We start from the raw sequence: 13,752 nt of genomic DNA, 5'->3' as shown, positions 1-13,752 counted from the left end.
ATTTTGCCCTCTAGTTCTGAAACCAAGATCAGACAGCTATAAAGACACCCATCAAATCTGAACCCGATTAAAATAACACTTTTATGCCGAGAATAAATGACTATTGTGTATCCAGCTCTAAACTGATCATGTGTACCATTACCCCAACCCTTACACAAGGCTCAGAGAAAATCATGAAAGAATGACTGAAAACAGTGTTAAGAACTGGATGACAGTGAAGAGTGCTATAAAGTGCTGCTGTGGTGCCCTTCACAAGATCAAGCCAACACGTACAGTCAGCATCCCAACAGGCAACATTAATTGATCTCAGGGAGCTATGAAGAGAGAGATCATGAAGAAAAGGAGATACAGGATGTGTTTGGGACAAGCTAGGTTGGGGCCTGGACAGATGAGTGTTCATATAAGCAAAGTAAACTGTTTGTATGTATCAAGTTGCTAAAGATAAAAGATTATATTAAATCTAAAAATAATTCCTTTAATTGGAATGTTTATTAATATTTAACCTATCTTAAGGAATATAATGAACTATATTATCTTTGCATTTTATATGACACAAATATATGTATCCAAGAAAATGTTTAGCAAGCAAAATTCTCCTTGAACCGTTTTAATGGGCAAAACTGAACTGAGTTTTTAAAGAAATATTATTTGGTTTTTGTTTACTTCATCTTTCATCTCATTAATATTATAATCACAGTTTATATCATAAATAAACCATTTGCCATAGTTGAGAGACAGAAAACATTTTAGTGTGACATATTTACATCATTTTCAATGTACTTATGATCATAAACGGGTAACAATGTAATGTAATAAATAATTACATCATTCTTTTAAATTTATTCTAGTTTTTGTAGATCATTCCAAATTATGCCAAATTACATATGAATACTTTGTAAATATGTAAACATGTAAATACTGAGAAGAGTAAACAAACCTTTTTATAATGAGATGGCTATCTGAAAACTTTGTTCCTTTAAAGATTTCCACATAATGTCACCTCTCCGGGGATTTTTCCTCCTTTTATAAGTGTTTCTTTCTGACCCAAACTTTCTTGCGTCTTCATTTACCCCTATTTCCCCTCTGAGAGGTATCGCTACTTATATCCAGCCTTCATGTTTGCAAGGTTATGAGCGAGCTAAGTGTGCTTCTTGCTTTTCCTTGCACCTCCTCGGCAGCTTTAAGTACGGAGGTGACTATACTTCCAGGGCCACTCAAATGCAGTGTCTCTGGCAGGGTTTGCTAGAGGGATTAAAGGAGCGATCACCTGGATTCTGGCCAAAGATTCTCCAGAGGAAACCACCCGTCAACTGGAAAGGTGTAAATTAAATGGGTGGCATCTAACGATCCTGACTCTGCTGATAATCTCACCAGATCTGCGAGGGAACAAACACAGGAGCCGTAACATGACCTGTGCACATAATCGCTCAGCTAAACAGAGCAATCCCACTGTCATCATGGCTGAGTAAGAGCTTATTGACCTATTAGCTTAACTTGTATTAAGACTAAATTTGTATAAGTAGCTAAAGTTGTGCATTTGATAGTGGGCCTCGGTGTGGGCATTGGAGAAGTCGGCCTGAGTATGGATATCTTCAAGATTTTGTTAATATGCAGAGGTGAGTTAAAGTTTGCTGGTCGATTGTCTTTAGGAGACAGTGGGTATTGAGGAATTGGATCTATTCTGGGATCCATTTAATTTCAGTTAATATTTCTTAACGTCCTACTTATTCTTGTGTACATGAATAAGTGTATAAGTAAGGAAAGAACCTTAATATGGCTTTGGGTTATTTCATGCAGGACTCAACTTGATACTTTTCAGAGTCCACTTTTTTTGTAGCGCTATTTGCTTTTAACATCTTTTTTCTTTTATAGCAGTATCATATGGTGTATTTCTACAGTTTATGACTAATTTTCACACTATGCTATTTCTCTTGATATGACATATGCTCATATATTATCCCTTCAGTTGTATTTCAGTTTGGGAGTGAGTTTAAAAATATTTTATTCCTGCTCTTTGCTGTGGAGATATGTAGTTACAAATCTATAAAGAGTCACATCTAAAGAGAAACAGCATCTTTTGTCATGATGAAAAACATTGAAAATAATTAAGCAAATAAAACCGAAAAAGTCATTCATACTGATGTTTTGAAGCAGTGTTTCAAATAAAAGCGCAATAAAGTTTCTATTAAAATATTGTTTATGTGAGTGTACAAAATTCCTTGACATTGTACTTGATAATAGTTCAGCACCCAGACTGAATGAAGAAATAAAAGAAAGCTAGAATAGGATTGGAACATTGGATTGTTAGTTAGTCCAATTTTATTATGCATGGCTCAACAGAAAACATGTATTAAAATATCATTTAAGGGAAAAGCCAATGCTGGTTTGGATTTACATGCAGCTTTTTCACCATCTGAGCACAATAGTATGGAATAATCATGTAAAATGTTTTTTTTTTATGTTATTCTTGATTTTACTTAAGTCTTTCTGTATTACTGCTTTAGTGTTATCCTATGTCGGGGCAGAAATTCAGATGTTAATCAACCCTGTGAATTTGCCTGAAAATCAGCTTCCTGGAACAGAACTAAGCCGTGCTTATGACAAAGATGTGGCTGGAAAATCAAATGCCTACCGCTTTTTGAATATATCGAAAGATTTTGTCATCGACGCATGTAAATTAATTTTAGCATTTCTGTATTTTTATTTATTTTATAATTGTTACTTTAAAGTATGACCCTGAAGATAATTATTTAGTTATACTTCAATGGTACGTTAGAATGTTTGCTCAAACTTTGCTTCAGGTAATTACAGTTTCTGAAGTTTTCCCCTCGGTCTTGCTCCACTTTCAGGATTAGCCTGATGCTGCCCCAGGGGTTCTTTCCTGAGTAAAATAAGTTTTGTCTATTAATTAGCTTGAGACTTGCTTCTTCTTTCTCAGAGGAAAAAAAAAGTAGCCCTTGAATAATAGATGACTTGTGATATGTCTTTTGAACCAAATTCAAGGAAAACAATTTGAAAATATTATGACCAATCTGAAACTGTCTCCATGAAGCTTATTAAAGCGCCAGTTAAGGCGGGGAGCACACATTGTTTCCCGCACTCTGGCAGCACCAAAGCCTGGCCAGGGAGTCTGCAGTGGAATGGCCAAGTAACTTGATAAGAAGAGGAAACAGTTGAAAGAAGGAAGAAGCAAAATTCACTTCTGCCTACAGTTAGCATGTAGTCCAGGCCCTCTTGAAAGTACAGGTGACACTTGTGATGACTGTTGAAAGAGCATCAGTGGAATTTTATACATAATGGTTTGTTTTTGTTCAAAACATGAGTTTTATAATTATACATGAAATTAGCTAAGTGCTAATTATAAGCTGATTTGTGTCCTAGCAAAGCTATTATTTATATTTCAGGCAGCTGTTGAAATGCATGTACATATTTACTTATGTATTATACTCAACAAATATCAAAGCATTGCCTGGTATGATTTTTATAAAAGTCAGAGAATAGGTTTTAAAAGTAGAAATTGTTTTGTGTCTCAGTGGCAAGGCCTGGTATCTTCTTCAGAATGCCTATATTGATAATGCCTATATATTGACAGGGGAAGAAGTTCTACACTCTAAAACAGTCCATTTCACAGAAGCCATTTCAGACTTCTGTTCACCAGACACCCTCCTTGCCTCTCAAATTCTACTCAATCTCTAAGACTCTGAACTAAACCTCAAATATAGGCTTAATTTATTCTGACTACAGTGAGATACTAGGAATCTTTTTGTGGCTATCGGGTCTCTGATTTATTCCTTTACCTTTTATTTCTTTATTATTTGTGTGTGGCATTGGTAAATGTGCATGTGTAGGTCAGAGGTTCACACCTGGGGTCTTTTTCTATTGCTGTTCACCTTATTTTTTTGAGATAGAGTCTCTCACTAAGTCCGGAGACCACCAAGTTATTTTGGTTGTCTAGCCAGAAAGATCCAGGAATAATCCTGTCTCTGCCACTCTTGTTCTGAGATTAGAGGACATGTGAATGTGCCCATATTTTATGTGCATCTGAATACAGATCCTCATGCTTGTGCAGGAAGCACTTCGCCTACTGAACCATTTCCCCAAACTCATAGTCTTTGATTTTTCCTAGTCAGATTTCAGCAAGACTCTCTCCTAAGAGTCTTTAAATTGGAGTATCAAACATTGCAAAGACCGCTGGAACCATTTTTTTTTTTTTTTTTTTTTTTTTTTTTTGGTTCTGTTGCTCTCCTTGTGGAGCTACTGTTCCCTCCAGGTCTTTCTATCTCCCTTCTTTCATAAGATTCCCTGAACTCTGCCCAAAGTTTGGCTGTGAGTCTGCTTTGATACCCTGCTGGGCAGAGTCTTCAGAGGTCCTCTGTGGTAGCCTCCTGTCCTGTTCCATGTTTTCTCCCTCTTCTGATGTCCATCTTGTTTGCCTTTCTGCATGAGGATTGAGCATCTTACCCGGATAGTCCTTCTTGCTTAGCTTCTTTAGGTGTACAGATTTCAGTATGTTTATCTTATATTGTATGTCTAATATCCACTTATAATTGAGTATATACCATGTGTGTCTTTCTGTTTCTGGGATACTCACTCAGGATGATCTTTTCTAAACCCCACCATTTGATTGCAAATTTCATGATTTCCTAGTTTTTAATTGCCGAGTAATATTCCATTGTGTAAATGTACCACAATTTCTTTACCCATTTCTCAGTTGAGGGACATCTAGGTTGTTTTCAGATTCTGACTACTACGAATAAAGCTACTACATGTTTGAGCAAATGTCCTTGGTGTATACTTGAGCATATTTTGGATATATGCCTTGGAGTAGTATAGCTGGATCTTCAGGAAATACTATTCCTCATTTTCTGAGAAAGCACCAGATTGATTTCCAAAGTGGTTGTACAAGTTTATATTTAAACCAGCAATGGATGAGAGTTCCCCTTTTTCCACATCCTCTCCATCATGTGTTGCCACTTGAGTTTTTGATCTTGCCATTCTGATGGGTGTAAGGTGAAATTTAAGGGTCTGATACTCCAACCAAAGACCATGCATGGAGATAACCTAGAATCCCTGCATAGATGTAGACCATGGCAGCCCAGTGTCCAAGTGGGTTTCCTAGTAAACGGAGCAGGGGTTGTTTCTGACATGAACTCAGTGGCCAGACCTTTGATCACCTCCCTCTAGGGGGAGTGCAGCTGTACCAAGCCAAAGCCACAGAGGAAGACGATGCAGCCAGTGCTGATGAGACCAGATAGGCTAGGGTCAGATAGAAGGGGAGGAGGACCTCCCCTATCAGTGGACTGAGGGTGGGGCATGGGAGTAGAAGAGTGAGGGTAGATGGTATTGGGAGGGGTCAATGAGGGAGTTACAGCTGGGATACAAAATGAATAAACAGTAATAATCAAAAAAATTTTTAAAAAGTGATATTCACAAGCACTGTCCTCAAAAAAAAAAAAAAAGAGTCTGTAAATTCCTGGTATTTGGACCCAAGACATTCTTTTTTCTATTTGCCCTTTGCTAAAAGGAGAGTGTAAATCTTATTTGAATCCCTAATGTATCCCTTATGAATCCTTCCATGTTCCTTGCACACCACTTTTAAAATATAATTTGGCTATCTCTGCTCCTAATTATAGAAAACATATGCACACGTAATCTCTCATCTCCTGTGGTCTTTGGTATTGCCTAAGGTGGAAGCTCTTGAAAACAAGGGCTTTCCTCTTGCTCATCGGCATCCTGCTTGGCTTCTTCAGGAAGCTTCTTCAGGCAGCCTTGTTTACTCCAGGCCTTCATTTCTGCCCCCCAACAGATGCTTCTTATGAAAAAAAATCAAGTTTTTAAAATAATCCTTTCTTTCTCAACCTATCTTGTGACATTTTTCTACCTCTTGGCTTTTACCAAAATTTCCCATTTTCAGGGAAAACCATAGCATGTCTCCTGGTGATATTACTCACACTCCCACACATCTCCTATCTCTGGGTCAGGAAGTGGGGAATCAGCATACTTCTCAGTCTGTAAAACTGACTCCTGAGCGTGGCTTCGGTCCTCTTCGGAATTTTCTCCTGCTTATTTTCAGCTCCGGATATTTTACTTCTTCCCACACCCTAATAGTCATGTCCCTAGGGACTTGATTATGTCATTCATGCTGTTTCTTTTTACTTCATGTTCTGCCACAGCATGCTTGGTTTTTTTTTTTGTTTGTTTGTTTGTTTGTTTGTTTGTCTCTTTGATCTTCATACTATCTCCTATCCAGTGTCTCAAATGCTGAATCCCTTCTGTGAGCAAGTTTAAAACCCTGCACTTAAAATAATTTGTTGTTCATACATCCCTATTGTTGTAGCCAGAATGTTATCAACAACCAGAAAAATGTTGTTTCTGAATTCATTTTTCTTTGTATATGTGTGGCATGTGGAGACATTTGTACACGTGCTTATAGCTGGATATATTTGTACAGATGCACATTCTTATATGTTGAGTGGGCAACAGTTGACCTTGGCTATCTTCCTTCATTGTTTTTGACCTATGCCTTGAAGCAAAGTCTTTAACTTGAACTCAGAGATAACCAATTTTGAAAATCTAGCTAAGCAGTTTCTGTCAGGAATTCCTTTTGTTTACCTTTCAAGAGATGGAATATAGGTGGGCCATATCGGCCTAGATTTTGTATGGGTGCTGGAGATCTGAATTCTGCTCTTTGAGCTTGAACAAGTTCTTTTTTTCTTTCTTTCTTTCCATTTTTTTATTTTAATTTTTATTATATAGACTTCATTCACTTTATATCCCCCTGTGGCTTCTCCCTTCTCCCCTCCCAATCCCACACTCCCTTCCCCTTCTCCACTCATGCCCCTCCCCAAATCCACTGATAGGGGAGGTCCTCCTCTTCTTCCTTCTGATCCTAGTCTACCAGGTCTCATCAGGAGTAGCTGCACTGTCTTCCTCTGTGGCCTGGTAAGGTTGCTCCCCATCAGGGGGAGGTGATCAAAGAGAAGACCAATCAGTTCATGTCAGAGACAGTCCCTGTTCCCATTACTATGGAACCCCACTTGGACACTGAACTGCCTTGGATAACATCTGTGCAGGGGTTCTAGGTTATCTCCATCAATAGTCCTTGGTTGGAGTATCAGTCTCAGAAAAGAACCTTGTGCCCAGAATTTTTGGTTCTGTTGCTCTACTTGTGGAGCTCCTGCACTCTCCAGGTCTTTGAACAAGTTCTTAAACCACTGTGCAAACTCCCAGTCTCTTCTCTTTTCTACTTAGCTTCAGAACTCAAACTCAAGTTATTTTTCTCTTTAAACAAAACTACTAATCATTTCAGTAATCGTTTAAGCTATTCTTATCTTAATAAAACTCACATGTCCCTGCAAAACATCTCACTTCTCATTAAATTGTTTAATGTTTGTAAGGAATTCTCTTCAGCACTGTTTTTAACTCTGACCTTTATTACATATTTAGTTCCGATATCATTCTGCTTTAATGATAGATGCAAGGACATAGTTTGTCCCTTGCCTCATATAATTTTATTTTTTGTTGTTGCAAATTATCATTTGCATTTTAACACACATGCATTTGTTTTTAAAATTTTATTTTTTTATTTTCTGCCTATGGGTACTTTGCTTACATGTATGTCTGTGCCCCATATGTGTACAATGATTCTACAGCCCAGAAGAAAAGATGTTAGATCCTCTGGAACTGGAGGTACAGGTGGTCGTTAGCTACCACATGAATGCTGCAACTTGAACTTGGGTCTTCCAGATGAGCAGTCAGTGGTGCTCTTAACCATTGAACTATCTCTTCAGTCACCACATTCATCTTTGGATTTCTATAACACTGTAGTCTACTGAGTTTCCCAAACTACACTTCTCCTCCACTCCTTCTTCTTCCTCTCAATGCCAGCATATTTCTTGCTTATTTTGTACATCATGTTATTCATGCTATATTGGTTTCCATGTAAGGTTATTCAACCTTACATGCATCCCTTAACTAAAACCCCACCTACCTACAACTTTACCACAGTCCAAAGCATAGAACACACACACACACGAGGAGCTCAAACATTATGAGTAGACTATAGATCAATGACCTACCTCAAAGAAGCACCTTAAGTTTCATTATTTAAATCTGTCTTGATTACCTTTTCCTACAACATTTACTTAAATCTTTGAGGGAATCCAATATATGAAACATTACCCTCCTAAGGCAAAGCAGCCCAGTACAAGAACATACAACCTTCAAGTACCGCATGGCCTTAATGGTCTACCACTTTGTAGATCACATACATGCTGTGTTTTACACTTGCTACTGTGTGTCCTTTAGAAAATGTGTGACAAATGTGGACTGCAGATGCCCCCCCCAGCAGCTCCTGTCTAATTGAATCCATCTCAAATTGTTTGGTTCCTAATTCTTTGATACATAATCTTTGTCTTTAAAATCACCATCTCAAGTCATTTCATATTACATCTCATCTATTTCATACCAGTATCCACAACAGTTTTCTTGTCCCCAGGTTTCTTTCACTACTTTCTCTTTATTGACAGAACTTTTATTAAAGATCAAATATGGTATCAAATACTTTGATACATATCCATGTTAGGTCACATAATTATTCAATAAGTTCCAATTTTCCCAACATAAATGTAAAACTCCTTAAACCAATTCATGAGTCTCTTTAAAATGTGGCTACTTTTAATGCGTCTATGTTCAAAGGCAACACTGTTGGTGCCATGTTTTATGTATTTGTCAAAATCTCTTCTACACACCCTTCTTTCTCTGGACCTTGGGGTGTATTATGTCATCTCTCTATTCTTGTCCTGAACAATACCTTCATATCTTTGATTTGGAGGATGAAAAATAAGTTGAAGACATCATTTTAGAACACAAACTGGTCTCAACTTAAGATAAAATGCTCCCTCATCTGTTAATTTCCCTCCTCTCATCCCTTTCTCTCTCTTTCATTCCTTTCTTCATTTTTAAAAGGAGATTCTATGTATATAGTCTGAGTTAGTCTTAAGTTAGTAAACTCTCTGTCTCAACTTTGGGAGTGTTAACATTATGATGTTGTGACAACATGCCTCATGTGTTTTAGTCTTTCTTTACCATCCTCTATTTGTGATTATTTTTTTTTGATAAATAAGTAGATAAATGCCATGCCTTTGACTCTTTAGAGTATGTTCCTATTCTAATAAACAAATATTCAACTCTTCAGTTCTGCATGCTCATTCTATTTTTTTTATCCTGCATAACAACTCATTTCAATTTAGATGCCTCAACCTATACTGCTTCCTTTCTTATTTCTGTAAGTAAGCTGAGTGACCTTTCTGATATCCTTGTATTCACTCATAAGTATGAATTTAAAAAGTTTATTCAAATCTGTTTCAAAGAAAGAGTTTGGTCCATCTCTGACATGAGTCTGTCAATATCATAGAAACATTCTTTCTTAGTCAAAGTTATGTTGCTATGAAGAGATACCATGACCTCAGCAACTCTTATTAAAAAAGCATTTAGTTGAGGGTGGCTTACAGGTTTAGAGGTTTACTCCATTATTATCATGGTGGAAAGAATGGGCACATGCAGGCAGATATGGTGGAAAAGAAACCGAAGGTTTTATAACTAGAAAGGCAGGCAGAAGGAAGAGAAAGCTACTAGGCCTGGCTTGAGCATTTGAAAGTTTAAAGTCTACCCCAGATGACATATGTCCTCCAACAAGGCTACACTTACTCAAAGAAGGCCATACCTCCTAATAGTGCCAATCCCTGGTGACAAAGTATTCAAATCTATGAACCTAAGGGGGCCATTTCTCTTCAGACCACCATACATTCTTTGTTTTTTCTAGTATGTTCAGGCCTGTAAGGCTCTTAGACACTGTAGATATGGGTGTCAACAAAAAGTAGCTCATGTCAAAAATAGTCCCTGTTCCCCTTACTAGGGAAACCCACTTGGTTACTGAGCTACCACAGGCTACATCCTAGCAGAGGTTCCAGGTTATATCCATACATGGAACTCAGTGGCAGGCTCTTTGAACTTCTCACCCCCCCCCCAAGGGAGGAGCAGCCCTGCTGGGCCACAGAGGAGGATTTTGCAGCCAGTCCTAAAGATACCTGATAAAACAGGGTCAGATGAAAGGGGAGGAGGTCCTCTCCAATCAGTGTACTTGGAAAAGGGCAGAGAGGAGATGAGGGAGAGAGAGAGGGAGGGATTGGGAGGGAAAGAAGGAGGGGATACAGCTGGGATACAGAGTTAATAAAATGTAACTAATAATAAAAAAAAAGTAGCTCACTTGAGCAGAGAGGAAAAAAAAAGGAGGGTGGTGGGAGGAGAGAAAAGAAAGCATAGAAGAAAAGAAAGGTTTGTTTCACAAAATTTGCTTCTAGAACACTTCCTGATAACCTGAAGATTGTCAAACGTCCCCCACTTTTGAAGAATTCATCACCTCCTGATAGCACCAAGTTAGAACCTATAGAACATTCTAGATTGCTAGACTGAAAGATTCAAACTATATCAGATGCTAAAGCTTTTTTTTTTTTTTTTTTTCTTTACAACCTGTCATCAACAAACATCTAAGACTACACTGGGACCAATACATGAGCTGTTATGAATCTGCTTCTTTTGGTTGTTAGGCTTTTAAATGCCAAATGCAACCAGATATTGTATGTTAATCTAGACAGATATAAACAATCTCACATCATATCTTTAATACCAAAATCTTTACAGTGAATCAGGAAAGACCCAAAGGGTCATTCATTTAAGGTTAGTTAATTCAGCCTAACAAGATGAAACTCATTAGAAGACACCATAGTAAACAAACCCTGTCATTATTCCTATTGATATTCCCTCAAGGTTGGATCTAGCACCACACTTTAAAAGTACTTCTTGACTATTAGGAAAAATAGATAAGTTCCATTTTAGTTTGAGTGATGTTAGGTCAGGTTATATTTGTCTTTTGCTGTGACCCGAGTTTATCTGGCACTTAACATTCCATAAAACTGAAAAGAAAATCTGTAAACATTTACAGGAAGTTTGTTTTAGGAAAATGTACTCTTTGTCTTTTTAAACTCATAAGCTAATATCTGTAAGTGTATATGTTTTAAAAATAATATCTGTTGATAATTGTTAATTTCTCAGAATTTATAACAGTTTTCTTTCTTTTTAGTAGGTTTCTTTATAAGATGGTATCATATTTACTTTTAAGCAACTTATTATATACATACTTAATAAACTGGCGTGGCTAATATCAAAATTGTTGGAACTTTCTATAGTTTCTTCGTTTCATGTATACTAGCTCTCCTTGCCATAATTTAATTATTTTTAATGCTGAGGATTAAACTAGCCCAGCAGAAGCAATGTATCCTCTTCCATAACACAGAGTTCCTGGTAGTAAATGTTATCTTAGTTTCAGACCAAAATTCTGCAAAACACAGACTTCAGGGGCTGGAAAGATGGCACTGCTGATAAAGGACTTGCAATACAAGCATGAATATTTTGAGATTAGATCCTTCGCACTCATAGAAAAGCTGGACACGGCAGTGGTTGTCTGTTATCGAGTGCTGGTGGGAAAGGGTAAAGACAGAGAGACCGAGGGTGCTTTCTGGTCAACCACTGTATCTAGTCAGTGAACTCAAATAATGAGAGATCCTGTTCCAAGAGAAGGTGATAAGCGATTGAGGAAGAAGTCACACGTCAACATCCACTTCATGTAACATGTGCACATCCCAGCAAATGTGAATCATACCACTGCCCACACCCACATGAGCACACATCAAAAGTCCTTATATCATGATGTTATAGTACAGTTATTGTAAATAGACTGGATATAGCTAAACAATCTACGTTTCTTTTTACCAGTAAGTGAATAAAGGCCAATGGAATCTCTGTTACTGATAGCCTCTGTGACGTCAGAAATGATTTTCAATGAAAATGTTTCAGGGAAAACAGTATATTAGAAAAAAGAAAACATCTGAATCAGTTATATCTACTTGCCTGTATTTCTTTTTTCTTTCTTTTTTTTTTTTTTGGTTAGGAATCTATTACAATACCTATTTTCTTTCCAATCCTTCAACAGACTGTTGATTGTGCAATTTTGGATAGATCATGTCAGTATCAATTTAATTCATTTATATAACATTATTTAGCAATTACAATTTCTGATTTTAACACATTTCTAGATATCTTAACTTATATTTATAGGTAGGAATATAGATATGTCGCCTACTAGCTATATTAATAGAGGGTATTTATGATTTGACTTATCTCTTTATTAGACTCTGGCGTCATCACATCTACAAAAGTCTTTAATTATGAAAAAGATTCAACCAGATTTCTGCTTATAATTGATACTGGAGGAGACATGAGACATGTTTTGACCGTTAATATAGTTGATGTTCCAGAACCTCCAGACTGTACCGTTGACCCCCTCTTTTCTTCTGGCTCAGGTATGATTCTTTTTTTTATTATTATTATATTTTTCTGTTGCTTAGTTTCAATAAAAATCCACAGTGAAAGAAATGAAAGATGCTGTTTAATATAAAAACACTCAGGAATATTTTTTTAGGAAGAATGTAGGTATATATAGATGTTTAATTATACAAGCACAGGCCAGTAGACAGGTGCGTCAGAAAACACACAGATGCTCACTAGAATAGACTGAAAGTATGTTTGTGAGGTAGAAATTTCCACTTGCGCTTGCGAGCTTACACATTAAAATTAAGAAAATAATTCTTAAGGACATTTATAAAAATTAGTAATATGGGAGGGCAGGAGTGCTATATCAGTAAATGTATTAGTGAATGGCTCTTCTTTCTTGGCTAACAAGTGACTTTGGCTATACTTTCATTATTATTTGTTTTTTTAATAACAAATCTATTATCATAATGTGTTTCATCTAAAATATTCTATTTTTGCTCACAATTATTTTTCAATTAAGTTATCGTGATCAGTGCTTAGTCTGTGTTCTCTGTCATGAATCAGATTTTTTTTTAACTATCAGATATTGTTTAAGAAATACAATTTTTCTCCAAAAAAATTCAGTGACAAAATACTTCACATCCCTTAAAATTGTGTCAGTTACCCTACATTATTTTCTGATTATAAAGAGGGTGTGTGACAAATAACAATAAAAATTATTAAGGATTGGTGCCTGGTGCTTACAGTATAAATTGATGGGTGTGCCATCACTCAAATTTGTTCCTGTAGCAGAAAATACAACAATGCACAAACAACAGCAAGCAGATGTAGAAATGTTATTTATGAACACTGAAATTTCAGCTTCCTACAGCTTTTTTTGTGTCATAAAATATCTGTCCTCTTTGTGCTTTTAGATCACTTTATTTTATAGACATTATTTTTAGTTCGTAGATCATAGAACCACTGACAGAATTCTAGATGTAACTCATGAATAAGTTTAAAGATATACAGAACAGACAAAGAAAAAAAAAAAAGAGCAGACAACAGTTTGTTTCAGTAATCCTGGCAGGATATGGTACATTTTGGACAAAGAATATGATAGAAATAAGTGGAAACAATTGACTTGATATGCTTAAATACTAAATTAACCCGATGACAAAGTAAATAAAAAGGAAGAAGGAAAGCTTTCAGGTGTCTTACTGTAAAAGTGAGGCAGAGATCCTTAAGCATAAAAGGGAAACTGAGGAACAGACATTTGAAGAGAATTGTGGGCTCACTTTGAATTTGAGTTGTTTGTAAGGAGTTAGGGGATAAATAAGGACCGAAACATGATAGGCAAGCAATCTTCCACTGAATAACACT

At 36.6% G+C, this 13,752-nt stretch overlaps 1 protein-coding gene across 1 annotated transcript in view; it reads left to right on the top strand.

Annotated features, from left to right (window-relative positions):
• Nucleotides 1–1,582: 1,582 nt before the first annotated feature.
• LOC129681019 (cadherin-related family member 4-like) overlaps nucleotides 1,583–13,752 on the top strand; it is a 97,517-nt gene continuing 85,347 nt past the window's right edge. Inside the window, exons 1-3 of the mRNA XM_055612905.1 lie at nucleotides 1,583–1,616; nucleotides 2,505–2,672; nucleotides 12,249–12,419. Coding sequence (XP_055468880.1) covers nucleotides 1,583–1,616; nucleotides 2,505–2,672; nucleotides 12,249–12,419 — 373 coding nt within the window. The remainder of the gene's footprint in view (nucleotides 1,617–2,504; nucleotides 2,673–12,248; nucleotides 12,420–13,752) is intronic.

This window comes from Psammomys obesus, unplaced genomic scaffold (genome assembly GCF_907164565.1).
Source record: "Psammomys obesus unplaced genomic scaffold, mPsaObe1.curated_primary_1811, whole genome shotgun sequence".
NCBI classification, from domain to species: Eukaryota; Metazoa; Chordata; class Mammalia; order Rodentia; family Muridae; genus Psammomys; species Psammomys obesus.
Note: the sequence above shows the minus strand (reverse complement) of the source record. Positions and strands in the feature narration are given on the sequence as shown.